At 37.8% G+C, this 17454-nt stretch overlaps 1 protein-coding gene across 1 annotated transcript in view; it reads left to right on the plus strand.

Annotated features, from left to right (window-relative positions):
- Positions 1-17454, plus strand: part of bckdhb (branched chain keto acid dehydrogenase E1 subunit beta) — an 85948-nt gene that overhangs the window by 19384 nt on the left and 49110 nt on the right. The window contains exons 5-7 of the mRNA XM_084088910.1: positions 2969-3124; positions 6597-6705; positions 16434-16531. Of these exons, the coding sequence (XP_083945036.1) occupies positions 2969-3124; positions 6597-6705; positions 16434-16531 (363 nt within the window). The remainder of the gene's footprint in view (positions 1-2968; positions 3125-6596; positions 6706-16433; positions 16532-17454) is intronic.

Raw genomic sequence — 17454 nt, forward strand, 5'->3', positions numbered from 1 at the left:
GATTGCGCGCAAGCTTCTCCTCCTGTCCATACGGTAATCTCTCTACTGTGCGACAGAGTCGCGTGGTTATGACGCAATCGTTAGCCTATTTTTACAAAGACTGCTTCCACGGTGCCATAATGTAAGATACAAGGTAATGGAGCCTTTTATACATTTTCGTGTTTCTTTAGAAATAAATAATGGACAAATGGAGTCTTTAAACGCCTCAGATGTAAAGTTATTCGCTGTTAAAGTGACACCAAAATGAATGGGAGTCAATGGAATGCTAACAGCAGGTGAAGGTCTGCTAATCAATGGCGGCCCCCGGGGAAGCTTCAGTTTTTTCCGAAACATTGGCCCCCTGGTCTGGAAGAGAGTAGCTAAGATCTTTAAATTTGATCCGTATCTGCACCACTCTGCCGGGATCTGGCAAAATCCCAAGCTCTGTATAAATAAATCTCCCTTCCTTTGGAAGCTCTGGTTGCAAAAAGGGATTAGGGTGCTCGGAGACTTGTACCATGATGGGACGTTAAAATCTTTTGAGGCCCTTAGACAGGAATTTGACTTGCCACGTAATCAACAATGGAAGTATTTCCAGTTAAGACACCTCCTGGTGCAGGTCTTCGGCTCCCCTTCATTAGTTCCACCGAGCGGTGACATGTTAGAGAAGGTCCTAACAATTTATGGGCGCGGCCATGAAGCCTCTGCTTACTACGCTATGATCCTTGACGGCCTCGGACTCTTAATATATTGTTCCTTAAAATGATATGGGAAACTGACCTTAAGGTGTCATTCACAGATGCAGAATGGGGCAGAATTCTTAGAAATGGGGGGGAAATGTCAAGGGAACTGCGAACGCGACTTATCCAATTCAAAATACTGAATAGAATCTATTGGACACCATCCAGGCTGCATAAGGATGGTTTGGTTGATAACTCGGATTGCTGGAGGTGCCGGGACACAAATGGTACCCTAGAACACATGCTCTGGAGTTGCCCAAAAATTGAGGCATTTTGGTCTTCCCTACATACAGTCGTAGAGAAAATTGTCGACCAGAATATCCCGTTCACCCCTAGTCTGTTTATTTTGGGGGACCCCTCTGTATTAAGTGATCTGACCCCTCCACTCTCTAACTGGACCCAGACTGTCCTCATGTTAGGCCGGAAACTTCTGGTCAAAGAATGGAAAGCCCCCTCTGCACCCGCTCTGGGTCAGCTGGCTGCCCTTGATCAACTGTCCTATAGGTTGCTTGATAAATTGGAGGAGTATAACTTGAAATGGGGGAAGTATCATTCGTACACGTTGGGCGTTTAATGGCGTTCTGGCTCATAAACATAGCATTTAACTAGAAAACATGACTGATGGATACATTTTGATAGAATACTGTACCTACATATAGGCAAGGTTGTAAACTCAAGGGCATCACTGTCTTTTTTATTATTATTATTATTATTATTTATTCTTTTATAATCTTCTAAAATGTATTTATAGTATAGTTTTTGTCTATGGTCGTGTTGTGTCTTCCTTTCATTCTAGTTTGTTGTATGTGTACTGCTTTATTTTTCTGATGGATAATGTGTGTGTGTTTAAATTTTTTGAAAAACCAATAAACTGTTAATCATTAAAAAAAAAACCACACCTTTCAAAATCAGATAATTCACTGTGGTCGTAAAGGGATGGACGTGTCCAGCAACAATACTCAGGTGTGCTGTGGCGTTTAAACGAGGCTCAGTTGGTACTCAGTTGGCCCAAAGTGTGCCAAGAAAATATCCTCTACACCATTTACACCACCAGCAGCCTGAACCGCTGATTATAGGCAGGATGGATCCATACTTTCATGTTGTTTACACCAAATTCTGACGTAAACTAGACGTCTAGAGATGGTTGTGCATGAAAATCCCAGTAGATCAGCAATTTCTGAAATACTCAGACCAGCCCGTCCGGCACCAACAACCATGACATGTTCAAAGTCACTTAAATCACCTTTCATCCTCTTTCTGATGCTCAGTTCAGCAGGTCATCTTGACCATGTCTATGCCTAAATCTATGCCTAAATAAGTTGCATTGCATTACATGCATTGAGTTGCTGTCATGTGATTGGCTGATTAGATATTTGCGTTAACGAACAGTTGAACGGGTGTACCTAATAAAGTGGCCAGTGAGTGTGAATAATATAATAGATATTTATGCTCAAACAGAAACATTACACACTAACTAAAGTTGAAAAAGTGAAATAATGGGACCCCTTTAATGTTTTCATAAGAATATGCAATGATCTGTGTATGTGGACAGCATGAGCTCTGTCAGATTTGTCAGTATGTGGTTTTGGGGTATTTGTGAGACGCTGGCTGATCTGCAGGAGGAAACGTCCTGTCTGTCTGTCTGTCTGTCTGTCTGTCTCTCTCTCTCTCTCTCTCTCTCTCTCTCTCTCTCTCTCTCTCTCTCTCTCTCTCTCTCTCTCTCTGCTGCTGGTGTTTTCCGTGTGTCCTCGCCTCACTGAAGATGGATGAGTTTTCCCTTCATTGTCAAGGCAACCGAATACCAGATGCAATAATGGGAGGATATTTTACAGGAACGCTTCACACCACATAGAGTCTCTCAACATCCAAAATCTGACCGTCCAGTGAGCAATATGAGTCTGGACAATATCTGACATTTCTGGAAGCTCTTCCACATGCTTTATTCTCTTTATTATCATATCATTATGCCACCATTAGAGTCTGTAAAACCCTCATTTACATTGTTCCTTCCAGGCAATTGTTGTCGAGCATTGTAAGAGAATTTCCTGGCTCCACGCTTTGTTTATTTTAAAAAGCTTTGGCGACGACGGCAGGAAAAATCGCCTTTTAAACTAAAGCATTTTATGAGCGGAGCTTTGGATGTGACCGCGTTAGCGTTGCGGAGACCAAGAGGTCTTGTCTTGCACACAGATGTGAGTTGTAAATGTTAATCCCTTTTTCTGTGTCTATTTTTTTTTATGCTGTTGAAGATCGTGAATGAAGCGGCCAAGTACCGGTACCGTTCTGGGAACATGTTTGACTGTGGGAAGCTGACCATCAGATCTCCGTGGGGCTGTGTGGGTCACGGCTCGCTCTATCACTCCCAGAGTCCAGAGGCCTTCTTCGCACACTGTCCTGGAATCAAGGTGAACCGCACAAAGAAATTATATTTTTATAACAAAAAATTAAGCCTGTTTTTAGGGCCATTGAGATGTTTTGCATTATTTGACTCTTGATGCTTTTTTCATGACACTTTAGCACATTTTTCCCCAAATTTGTCTTTTATATGCTTCATATAAGATTTTTTTTTTCTTTTTTCTGGTGCACTTTAAATTAAATCTAAACCAAACCACTGAAAATCGAATCAATTATTGGTAATCGTGACTAGGGTTGGGTACCTTTTTTCGGTAATTTAGGCATGTTTACCTCAATAACTGTAAAGAAACAAGTAATTTGTAGAAGTGTTATTGACATTATGCCAGAGCTGCCTGTCTGCCATTGTCTGTGATGCTTGAATATTAATAAAAACAAAAACCAAAGCACTGAAAATCTTGTATTCAGTCAGTTAATGGGTTCTGTTAGGGCCGTGCCACGGTGTGATGCACACGTCAGCATGTTGAATCGGCGTCAGGGCCATTGGTGAGAGAGATCACTCTGATATCAAGACGGTACAGAAAGAAGGCTGTTCAGGTTTTATGTGATCTTACCTAAGCATTCCAATACATTAATATTTTTATAACATGAGCCGGCTGGAACCATGAAAGTGATCAGTGTGATTGATATTCAAAATAAGCAAGTGCTGCTTTATTTACGGTTTATATATCTGGAGTCCTAATTTTAGTTTCCCTTTTTGAACGACAAATATAGATATAGACAGTTATTTCCTTAAACGCAGGCGCTAATTGGAAATCAGCTATTTTAACCAGTGTAACGGCCCGGTGTTATTGCGTAGCCTGTCAATAACGTCATATCAACGTTACCCACGATTTCTAGTTTTACTTGCAAAGAAACCATTGAAACACTAAAGACACTTTAATAGATTTTGTTTTATTAGACAGGTGAGCAACTGTTTTGATACCTTTATCGACAGAAAACTAATCATTGCTATATAGCTCAACACTGTTAGTCTTATTGTTTGAATCTTGTTTTATTGGTTTAACTGCGAGTAACATGTTTGTATCATGCCTCAGAGAAAACACGATTTTGTCGAGTGGCTCACAGCATAATCAGAAAGAGCTTTATTTGTATTAACAGTAATAGAGCATTTTCTCCACCATACAATGTTTTAAAGGTCCCCTATTATGCCCCTTTTCACAAGATGTAAAATAAGTCTCTGATGTCCCCAGAGTGTGTATGTGAAGTTTCAGCTCAAAATACCCAACAGATCATTTTTTACAGCATGTTTAAATTGTCATTTTTTGGGGCTCAGAAAAACGCGCTGTTTTAGTGTGTGCCCTTTAAATGCAAATAAGCTGCTGCTGAACGACCCAGGGGCGGAGCTTCATGAGCTCGCGCTCAGTCTGTCAGGACAATTTCATCTCACGGAATGATGATAATATCAGAAACTCTCAGTAACGGTGTTCATTTCAACCCGGAGTCGGACAATAATGCCTACAGAGTCAGAGTGCTGTATAGAGATGGAACAGGTATAGTTTAGTAGTTTAAAACAAGTCTGCTGTTTCGGACCAGGTCCGAATGATGATCAAACATATACTGATGAGTTTAATAAAGTTTATTGTACATCACACAAAAGATGAAGCGCCAGTTTTACTTCAGAAAATCACCGTAAGAGCTGAGTAAACACAGTAAGTTATAAGAAGTGCGCAAGTACATAAACGAATTTGGGTAGAGTTGAGGGAGCATTTTCTTTAAAAACAAAATAATTCCACCTCGTCTTCAGCGGCTGCCTCAGATTTCGGGAGTAAATAGAGAGAGCTATGTGGATTAATACATCCAGCCACACAACACCTACAACTCCTGGGAGACATTCTCGTCAGTGCAGCAGCTGTGAACGCGATCAGGGCGGGGCTATGTTAGAACGGCAGTGTCTGTCAACACTCGTGGGCGGGGCCTGTGCTTAGTGACGTCACTAAAACAGCATTCTGAAAACAGGTCGTTGGGAGACACTGCTGATTATTTATGGGGATTAATAAAAAAGGAGTGAGTGGATTTTTATCACTATTGGCTGGTTGTGTACACACACTGCCAACACACATTTATGTCCAAACAACATGCAAAAGTGAATTTTGCATAATAGGGGACCTTTAAAATGAATTGCACGCCATTTAGCAACACAAGTCATCCAGCTTTTATTAATGTGATATTCTAATATCGATCTAGTTCACTGCGATGTGCAACAAGTGTCTCATAGCAGCCACAGAGTAACATTAACATAACTTTCAACACACTCAAATGTATTTTTAGTATGATTGTTTTGACCATGAAAACAGCGCTGTTACCCCACAATTCTAATTAGTCAGATAAAGTGATCCGAATGAGTAGTAATTCAGCACTCGTGGCTGTTTCATTAGAATGAAATGATGTGAATTTAAGTGATCAAATGTAACTGTAACTGTTTCCATCGGCTGTGGAGGTGAAGACGACAACTCCCATGATCCCACGCTCATTCACGATGTCATCAAACTACGCCTTTGTTTTGAATAAGCGACCTCTAGTGGTGAAACTTACTAACCGTGCCTTCAACTAAAACTATTACTGTTGAAATAAAATAAATATTAGATGAAAAACTTACAATTGGAAATGTTGCCTTGACAATTAACTGAAATACATTCAAGCTAATGTAAAGATAAAATAACGCTAAATAGAAATGTAAAAAAACCGAAAAAATGACTAAAACGTACAAAAAATTTAATTGAAAATGTAAAAAAATAAAAGCTTATTCAAAATATTAAAAATAGTCTATAATAATACTAAAATAACACCGTTCTGTATGGGCTTTAAGCTGAAGCACGAGACCGTGTGATTTGACCCGACCAGTACAACGTTTCAAACGTGTTTTTTGGTTTCCTAGTGCATCAACACAGGGATTGTCGTAGACCATGAAGGACTTTGTTCACAAAAGGAGTTGAGTGGAGGATCCGTGTATCGGTGTGATAAATATAATAATAAACTCACCAGTCTGTGATCGATTAAGCAGAAACGCTCTTTACTCATCTCACCCGCAATGCAACACAGATTTTTCACGCTACATCTAAACCCTCAGGAAATAGCAGTATGAATCACGATCATAGCAGATCGATGCGTGACTCACTATGAAGTGACCTGCACCTGCATCATCTAGATCAGTCACATGACCACAGACTCATTTAATGAGCCGACACACAGAGTGTCAGAGCTGATTTAACCTCACCGCTGCTCCTCACTCTTCACAGTTTGATTCTCATCGCAACACAAATCTTTATTGTTATGCACCCAATCTCATGGAGTCTTCATCTGTAAAGCTCTACTCAGTTTAGTCATCTTTAAAATTAACACAGTTTTGAGACACAGCAATGCTTTTTGATCAAGTGTGTGTCCTTTATAAATGTACCAATGACCTGTTTCACATTTTTTTCTCTTTAAAAAAAAAAATATATATTTTTTTTTTTTCTCTTTTAGATTGTTGTGCCGAGAGGTCCGGTCCAGGCCAAGGGTCTTCTTCTGTCCTGCATTGAAGATAATAACCCATGCATCTTCTTTGAGCCTAAAATCCTGTACAGAGCAGCAGGTGAGAGGAGGATGTTATTGTTTTCATACATCATTACTGTTAGTCACCTTTTACATCTTTATGTCCCAGTCTTTAACTAGGGCTGTGAAACGATTAATCGCGATTAATCGCATCCAAAATAAAAGTTTGTGTTTACATAATATATGTGTGTGTACTGTACTATATATATATATGTATATATGTGTGTGTGTATATGTATGTATATATATGTATGTATATATATATATATATATATATATATGTATGTATGTATGTATATATATATATATATATATATATATATATATATATATATATATATATATATATATATATATATATATATATACACACATATATATATATATACATATATATACACATATATATATATATATATATATATATATATACACACACACACACACACACACACACACACACACACACACACACACACACACACACACACACACACACACACACACACACACACACACACACACACACACACACACACACACATATATATATATACAGTGCAATGCATAAGTGAATACACCCATGCTAAAGTTGACTAAAAAGAGGAATAAAAAATCATATTTTGGAAATTGAACTTAATGCCTTAATTTAAAAAATTAGGAAAAATCCAACCTTTAAGGACACCAATTTTCTTTGTGAATGAATAATGTATCGTAAATAAATAAATGTTCTTCCTTAAAATACATGGTGCATAAGTGAGTACACCCCTATGTTAAATTCCCATAGAGGCAGGCAGATTTTTATTTTTAAGTATTTAAAAAAAAAAAAATTTAGGATACTATGCTTCCTGATAAAGTTCCCTTGGCCTTTGGAATTAAAATAGCCCCACATCATCACATAGCCTTCACCATACCTAGAGATTGGCATGGGGTACTTTCCATAAGATCATCTCTCAATGCAAATCAAACTAGCTTTTAGGCTAACTGAAATAAAACCATGCCAATCTCTAGGTATGGTCAAGGCTATGTGATGATGTGGGGCTATTTTAATTCCAAAGGCCAAGGGAACTTTATCAGGATGCATAGTATCCTAAAAAAAAAAAAAAAAAAAAAAACTTAAAAATAAAAATCTGCCTGCCTCTATGGGAATTTAACATAGGGGTGTCCAGACTTATGCACCATGTATTTTAAGGAAGAACATTTATTTATTTACGATACATTATTCATTCACAAAGAAAATTGGTGTCCTTAAAGGTTGGATTTTTCCTAATTTTTTAAATTAAGGCATTAAGTTCAATTTCCAAAATATGATTTTTTATTCCTCTTTTTAGTCAACTTTAGCATGGGTGTATTCACTTATGCATTGCACTGTATATATATACATACACATACAGTATCTATAAGCAACTATTTCTTAAATATATGCATGTGTATATTTTTATATACAAAATAATTATGCACAGTACACATACATATATTATGTAAACACAAACTTTTATTTTGGATGCGATTAATCGTTTCACAGCCCTATTTTTAACCACTGAAAAGTATTAAAAAGAGCTTGTGACTAAACCTCATAACTCCATGAGATCCTCAAACTGCTGGTCAAACCTCATAACTCCACATATAAACCTCATAACTCCACATATAAACCTCATAACTCCACATATAAACCTCATAACTCCACATATAAACCTCATAACTCCACATATAAACCTCATAACTCCACATATAAACCTCATAACTCCATGAGATCCTCAAACTGCTGGTCAAACCTCATAACTCCACCCGCCTCTATCGTGAATGAAGTGCCACACACTTTTTGGACCGTCTGCTTGTTTTCCATGCAAGGATAGATAAAGAACTGGTTAATTGAATAAGTAAATCTTAATTGCTCTTGTGCTACAATCTTTTTGTTCATCCATCATGTGACTAATTACTCTGAAGACTTGGGATCAAGAAAGTGACATTATTAAAGGGATATTTCACCGCTGGAAAGATGAATGTGTATTTAAATTGGGTCATTTATGAAGTAGAAATGTGAAATTATTTTAGAGGTTGGTGCCTTCTAAACTGAGAAAAGCCAGAAAATGTATTTTTGGCTCATGTGGATGAAAGACAACAACTCCCAGAATGCACTTGCTCCGCTGCCCTACGAGGACACTCCCAAGCCACGCCTACCGGTTACAGAGGGCAGTATCGGGAGAAATGATACAACTAGGCTACTAGTCGACTCGAAACTGAACAGACGCTGTTTTATGGTGAGATCCCCCTATGGGCGGGTTGAAGACATGCGGGACGAGCTCCTCCTACTGGCTGGAGTCTCTCGCCTCTGGACAAAAGAGCCTCTGATGAGCTAAATTACCATTTACACTTTTCCAGACACACACTACAGAAATCTCTCGTCTCAGGGGCACATGCGGGAGGGAAGCACGGCCACTCGAAAACACTACCGGGTTTCTACTGATACAAAGATTTATGCTAATCGGTGAAGTATCCCTTTAAAACACTTATTGGCTGATGAAAGCACAGTCTCAGTTCTTCACTAGTCACAATCCTGATCTGTAATGTCAAAGAGAAGAACCTCCAGAACACATCTGTCATAATACAATGAAACATTGGCTGTTTTTTTTTTATATATTGCATATGAAAACATTTTGTTGAAAATACAGGGTTACTTTGGAATAGATAGTCTTTTCTCCCACATAATTATGTAGTTACAGCATCTGGGGTTCATCTAGCTACAGCCAAAGCTTACCAACCACACTTTCAGCCGCTGGTTAGGAGGAGAATATTTGGTGCAGTTTAAAGCACAAGTAAGTGTGGCTCTAAACGACACAGTCCAAAGTAATGGTGAAATAATGAAATAAAGAGTGGAAAAGGACATTTTTCCTGCAGCTTTAAGGAAGTCAATGCAAGTGTTTGTTTTCCATGAGGAATAGTGCATATTGATCTCCCGGAGCCTCGGTTTAGATCTGCTCTGTCTTCAGGTTCACTCTCAAATCTGTCTCTCAAGAATTTTGTTGAATGACTTTAATTTCCTGACTGAACATTTGAGCTTGTTTTAGGATCTTTGGCTCTTTATCATTATTTGGTTTTAATTTTAGAGCGGGGCTTTTCTTTTTCATGCAGTTATTCTTACGCAAAAGGAATAAATCATTCAGCCAGTCAGTTTCTATAAATCTTGATTTGAAAAGCATCATGTTTACCTCTGATGGTAATGTGGAATTTCCCAATTTCCACCTTGTCTTTTTTTAAATCAGTCATTATTGCCAACATTGAAATTAATGTCATAAATTGTAACTCATGCAAGTTTAGTTGGCCTTAAATATGGTTTTGATTTATTACATGGTATTTAGAAGTTCACATCACCTTCTATGTAAAATTAAATTGAAGTTTCTGAAGCACATGTTTGTAAATCGTCCCTTTGCAGTACTAGGGTGTTGCTGTGTGGTTGCTAGGGTGTTCTTAAGGCTTTTAGCGTGTGGTTGCTAAGGTGTTCTTAAGGCTTTTAGCGTGTGGTTGCTAAGGTGTCAAGGCTTTTAGCATGTGGCTGTGTGGTTGCTAGGGTGTTCTTAAGGCTTTTAGCATGTGGCTGTGTGGTTGCTAAGGTGCTCTTAAGGCTTTTAGCGTGTGGTTGCTAAGGTGTTCTTAAGGCTTTTAGCGTGTGGTTGCTAGGGTGTTCTCAAGGCTTTTAGCGTGTGGTTGCTAAGGTGTTCTTAAGGTTTTTAGCATGTGGCTGCTAGGGTGTTCTCAAGGCTTTTAGCATGTGGCTGTGTGGTTGCTAGGGTGTTCTTAAGGTTTTTAGCATGTGGCTGTGTGGTTGCTAGGGTGTTCTCAAGGCTTTTAGCATGTGGCTGTGTGGTTGCCAAGGTGTTCTTAAGGCTTTTAGCGTGTGGTTGCTAAGGTGTTAAGGCTTTTAGCATGTGGCTGTGTGGTTGCTAGGGTGCTCTGTCAAGAGTCAAACCCCAAGACTAGTTGTGTTTAGAGAGTTTCACCATTGTCAATACACACCTATAGTCAACAATGCTGTCTACACTGCAAGCATGCAGTTATCTACACATCAGATATCTTAGGGAAAATTATACTCACTCTCCATCTCTGAATTAGGTTTTTATTAAAGAGTGGTTTTACCATTAAATCCAGCAGTATTTTTAAATGATAGAGTGTGTGTCAGCTGGAAACACAAATCGGGCGTCCAACAACCCACCGCTCGGAGGAATCTGGACCATTAGTGATGCACTTTTACTCGACTTCATCAATCACTGGAAACCTAGGGTAAAACCTCCTGACCACAAATCACTGAGCTCCGCCTGAGCCGCTCCAGCTGTCAGGCATCACTGCGATCAATAGCGATCAGCCCTTTCTTTAAATATTTAAATCGAATGTGATGCATAGCATTTATTTATTTTTTTGGCTGCAAGAATCATGTTGATGTTGGAGTCAAGAAACGAGCTGTGAATAAACCTAAACATTGGAGTCACTGTCGGTAGAAAGTGAATTCATTTGTTCTTTGCAACGGAGCCTTAGATTGTGTAAGCGGAGCTGTGTTGCTGTCCTACATGTAGCGAATAGCAGCCGTAGTAACGTTACGTAATTATGCATGCTAACAGGGTTTGACATTAACACCCGCCAGCCCACCAAACGTGTGTGTATTCCAGCAGTGGCGTGTAACGCAGTCACTACTACATTTTGGTGGGTTGAATTTTATATAATATACATTTTTCAATTATTTTAAAAAGGCTTCTGTAATAATAGTAGTAGTACTAGTAGTAGTATAAAAGTACAATGTAGTTTTGTCAAAAATATAGAACTTTTTTTTTTTTTATATATACACATTTCGATACTGAAATATCAGAAAATCTTCCGCAGGATACCAGTCTCTCTCTCTCTCTCTCTCTCTCTCTCTCTCTCTCTCTCTCTCTCTCTCTCTCTCTCTCTCTCTCTCCCCATCCATCCATCCATCCATCTATCCATCTATCTATCTATCTATCCATCTCTCTCTCTCTCTATCTCTCTCTCTCTCTTTCTCCACCTATCCATCTATCTCTCTGTCTCTCTCTATCCATCTATCTATCTATCTATCTATCTATCTATCTATCTCTCTATCTCTCTATCTCTATCTCCATCCATCCATCCATCCATCCATCCATCCATCCATCCATCCATCCATCCATCCATCCATCCATCCATCCATCCATCCATCCATCCATCCATCCATCCATCCATCCATCCATCCATCCATCCATCCATCCATCCATCCATCCATCCATCCATCCATCCATCCATCCGCGAGTGACACACAACTAGTGTTGCTTTCGTCAACGAAAATTATGACGAAATATTGTCGTCAACGAACCGTTATCACCTGACGAAAACGAGACGAGACGTAAATGCTGGTCATGTGACGATGACTAAAATACTTGTATAATGCAATATCGTTGACGAATAAAAACGAGACTAAATGTGATTTACAAAATAAAAACTATGCTAAAATGTCTCTTCATTTTCGTTGACCAAAACGAGACGAGACGAAATGTTATAACGTCACGACGAATGAGAGAGCTGTGCGTGAACCCATAGCTTTGTCGGGTTTAAATTCTGGTTTGCGATCTGGTCACCCGATTATCAACGAATTTAACAATATTACTCCATTAGTTATTCCAATAAAATGTCTCATTGATATATTTGACACATTCATAATCATTACTTTTGCCGGTTCTTTGTGACAGCTGTTATGTGCGTTATTGGCAGCGTCTCTGGTTACATGAACGCGTCACCGCATCAGCACCAGAACATGGAGATTTTATTTTAGAGAATAATCGCACAACCTATTCGATATTCTATAATTAAATAAACTAATCGAATATCCAAAAATCGTGACTCATCCCTGCATGGAATCTCTTTCTTTTCCCAAATCTTCACTCACGTCTCACCCATTTTCTAAAGGGATTATACGTTTCTTCATTGGTTCGCTTTTAATTAGGCCTATTATATTCGTATTCTTTACTGTGGTAAAGTAGAAAAACACTGTAGGACAGATAGCTTACATTTGTACTTGCATGTCAAATTCTTTTTAACACAGTTTGTGCTTGTTATAGCCTAGGCTATTAGACATAGGGCGCGTCAAGTTTAGTTGTAAAGCGCGTTTCACACGCGCGGGTGATTTTTAGTTTCACTTTCTCTGGCAGCGCAATCTCAAACATAGCCTAAATATCTCGCCCTTGTGGAGGATAAAATTCGCTCTCCAGACCAATTTACATCAAGTAGAAAACACGAAGATATCATAAAGAGATCGATGGTCTTTCCTGCTCGTGTCCCACATCCCTCTCAAAGCGCAGAGTGGTAGGCAATATCACTCGTCTTTGTGTGGAAATATATATAATATATAATATAATATTATATAATATTTTACCGCGGTGGTAAAAAAAACTGCCACCGTCACAGCCCTAAATATACTAAATATAATAAGATAACCTTGTTTGAAATTCTATATTGACTGGGTTAAATAGAATTGCATTACTAAAAAGAGACTAAAATACAATTTTCATTGACTAAAACTAGACTAAAATGTCATCAGTTTTCGTCGACTAAAACTTGACTAGACTAAAAAGAGTATGAACATGACTAAAACTAATAAAAACTAAAACGACAGCTTGACACAAAGACTAGACTAAAACTAAAATTAAAACAGGCCGCCAAAAACAACACTACACACAACCCCGTGTCCCTTTACTCACTCGTTTCATTTGCTCCGGATGAATATTGTTGGTGTTGTGTGTATTGAGCATAATTTTACTCATTCCCACAGATTTTGTGCTCGCACCCACAAGTACACTGTCTATATAAAACAGTATAATGGATCTGTAAGTCCGCTCTTAAAGTGACAGCAGCCTAATATACCAGCTGCTAAATTGAGATATATAAATATAAATATCTATATGGCAGTTTTTCCTCATGGTATCGATGTCAAAATTGTCAGCCTGGACAGTTATTGCGCATGTGCAGAAACACTGACTGTTTCTATAGCAACCGGAGCTTCTAACGGCAACTGCAGTGATGCGATGACTTTACTAATCAACGATTGGCTCTTTCATTTAGAAGGCGGGGCTTTTTTGCCATATTGGGTGTTGCACTTTCTCTTATTCATCAGTAATCGGAGTGCATCGTCTTCTATATATAAAGTCTTTGGTACTGATCATAAACTGAACTGCTGTTGAAGCAACGCTAAGAATAATTCTAAGCTAGTATGTTTTCAAAAAGAGTTGCATTGCCAAAAAAGTAAAGTACTTTTCCACTTTTAATAATGAAAAATGATTCTACCAAAGTACATGCGCTCAGTCTTAGCTCTTCCTGTTTTTCCCAAAGAAAGTTTTTGCTTAAAGTACAAGCGGAAAATAGACACATACTGGTAAATCATGTGGAATTTTTCCACAAGCCTCTGTTTCTAATTCCGAGCAAAAGTACAGTCCTAACCAACCAAAGTCAACTTCAGCAATTTTCAACCAAATTACTTTAAACCTCATTGTCAAAAGCGGCAAGATTTCCCAGAAGGCGACACAGACAATGACTTCAATGAGCATATAAACGGGGATGAGGAAAATGGCTCTAATTAAACATAATTTAGCCGTAAAGATAATTCAGCATGAATCAAAAACAAAACCTCATCGTGAGATACGACCGCTGTGGAAAGTTCTTTCTGCCCTCATGCTGTCAGGTGAGACGCCTTTCTTCAGCTAGTTATCGGCTTTCTTCCAGCCATGCAAAACTCACCCTGATGCCAACTTGCACATCTATCCTTTGTTTCTATATGTATGAATTCTTCTTTTTTTTTTCTCTATGTCTGGGACTACGGATGGAAATTAGCATTGTGCTCAATCCGGCATATTTACGTCAATTTCTATTGTACGTTCATTAAGGCGAGACACGGCAGGCAAAAACATCGTTTTTTTTTTTTTTTTTTTTTTTACTGGTCAATTTTGAGATTTTTGGATATTTGTCTTCAATAACATGTCTTCTTTCAGACTTGTGGTGAAAAAAAGTCAGAAATACACATTTAGGTCTTTATTTTACTACACTTTGTCTGTTTGCGTCTGTAGATTTCTCATCAATTCAACAAAAGTTGGCGTTCTTAATCAACACGCTGCTCCGCGATCTCTGTCTGCTCCCTGTTATCACATGCACCGTTAGAAAGCTCTCTCTCTCCTGTACAATGCTGTCGGATCCAAATATGGTCATTTCCTTTTTATCAGCAACCAATCGTGAAAGTAAAAGGGCTGAATGCGCATTGGCTGATGATAAATCTTTAAAGCCCGTTTTCTCAAAATGACCTTTCTCTCATTCTCCAAGTCTGAAATCTCCACTTCAGTAGCACCGATATACACCAATCTTTCCAGTCTTGTACCTAGTTATATTATGAAGACATTTACAGAGGGATTTGTAAATATATTATTCCTAGCCTGATTTATATAACATTTTATTCCAAAAAACATGGCGAAAATCATTTTTTTTAAGGCTATTGACAGTATATTCTGATTTACAGGATAACAAAAGTAGATATCCATAAATGCCTCTAATTTTTTCCCATCTAATATGTGAACACAATGAAAAAAATTGTTTTAACCTGACTTTATCCAATACTCAGATTTCGTTTTTTAAAATGTATGCAAATTAGCGCATATTTAATTAGATATTGCCTAATTTGCTATTTTTTTTTTCTCATCTTAATGTAGGTAATCAACTGGGAAGGTTTCATGGTGATATCTGCTAGTTAAAATTTTTACCCTATTCACCTGTAGTGTCTCGCCTTAATATGCACTGTCCCATCCAAATAAATAAATAAATAAAATAATAAAAAATATATATATCCGACACCAAAGAATAGGCAGGTCTTATTCCTTGCTTTTTATGTACTGCAAGTATGAACAGATCCCATATTCACCCTCTCATCAACTCTGAATGGATCTTATGATCTGAATGGACGGGTTTCACCGAACATCATGCAACCATTTTTCCCCCTTGTCCTTCAAGATATGTTCTCAGACTTTATTCCACCAATATAACAATATAACGGTTTCCTCCGCAGTTTATAGATTTAATCTCAACCCTATAAAGTCAGCCGTATCACATTTGATACGCAAATTTCTCTAAATTATCAAACTTTGCTGAAAAGCACACAATCTACTTCATGCCTTCTGTCGTCTGACTGAGAGTTTAGCAAATAAAAAGCGCTTTAGTATAATTGTAAAAACGTCCAGCTTCAGCTCATCTTTTTGCTCTGAAATCTTTATTAATTTAATAAAAAAAGGAAACATAAGAATAACTATTATAATGTTAGTAATATTTCAAAATGAACACTTACTGGACTAAAGTAACTTAGGTTTACTTGGTTATCCATACATCAACAAGATCTTATTGATTTACATTACAAGCTATCAGAATTTACATTTTTCTTTTTTGCCGTATAAATCTCCACATTTCATGTTTTTGCTCAGTTTGGGTCTCTGAATAAAAGTGATGCTTTTCCTCTTCTAGTATGATCTCAATATTCTCACTGTATCCTACTATATGAGCCATTAAAGCCTGATGTATCAAATATGATACTAAACAAAAAAACCATACATGCGATTTTAGTTTTTTCTTCTTCCGATTTATTCCGATCTTTTTTTTATTATATGTTTTGTCTAAAAGTTCAATAAATAATTTCCATATGTCAGGCTTTACAGGGTGGATGTGTGGTGGTGTGTAATCTGTGATTGTGTTCTGCAGTGGAGCAGGTTCCCACAGAAGCCTATCGCATCCCTCTCTCCCAGGCCGAGGTCCTGCAGGAGGGCAGCGATCTCACGCTGGTGGCCTGGGGAACACAGGTACGCTTGTAAGAACTGATCAGATACATCAACTACACCATCAGATCATGATTTCAAAAGCTCTCTGGGTGTCCTGAAGCTCAGACACTCCACAGGCTGAATGACTGATGTTCCTCATGACGAAGCGCAGAGAGAAATCAGGGAAAACAAGAACTTCCCAGGCTTGTTTCTAATGTTCCCACCGAGACTATATACATGAGCAGCACAAACTAGGACTGGGAGATGAATGAAATATTCATGATATGCACTACCGTTTGGGGTCAGAAAGAAATTCTTTTATTCAGCAAGGATGCATTAGATTGGCAAAAGTGACAGTAAAGACATGTTACAAAAGATTTCCGTTTAAAATAAATGCTGTTCTTTTTAACTTTCTATTAATCATAGAATCTGGGAAAATAAAATGTATCTCAGATCCACAAAGATGTTAAGCATTACAACTGTTTTCAAAATTGATAATAGCTCTTGAGCGTCAAATCATCATATTAGAGTGATTTCTGAAGGATCATGTGACTGAAGACTGGAGTAATGATGCTGAAAATACAGCTTTGCCATCACAGGAATAAATTACACTTTTAAAATATATTTAAATAGACAGTTCTTTTAAATTGTAATAATATTTCACAATTACTGTTTTTACTGTATTTTGATTAAATAAAATGCTGTTTTGGTGAGAATAAGAGAATTCTTTCAAAAACACGGTAGTCGGTAGTCACTATTATTGTGTTGCTATAAAACTAAATCAGTTAGAAGAACACTGAGGAATGACACACACAGATTGTTGAATAAAACGTTGTATTGCTTTATGGCATTCCATGTTTTTAAATATGTACACAATATGTTATGTGCACACAAACATTGCAGTTGATTTATAATTTTTTGTATATTTATGAATAAATTCTGAAATGTTTTCCACTATTTTTCCG

This window comes from Abramis brama, assembly GCF_963993115.1.
Source record: "Abramis brama genome assembly, chromosome: 17".
Taxonomy (NCBI): Eukaryota; Metazoa; Chordata; class Actinopteri; order Cypriniformes; family Leuciscidae; genus Abramis; species Abramis brama.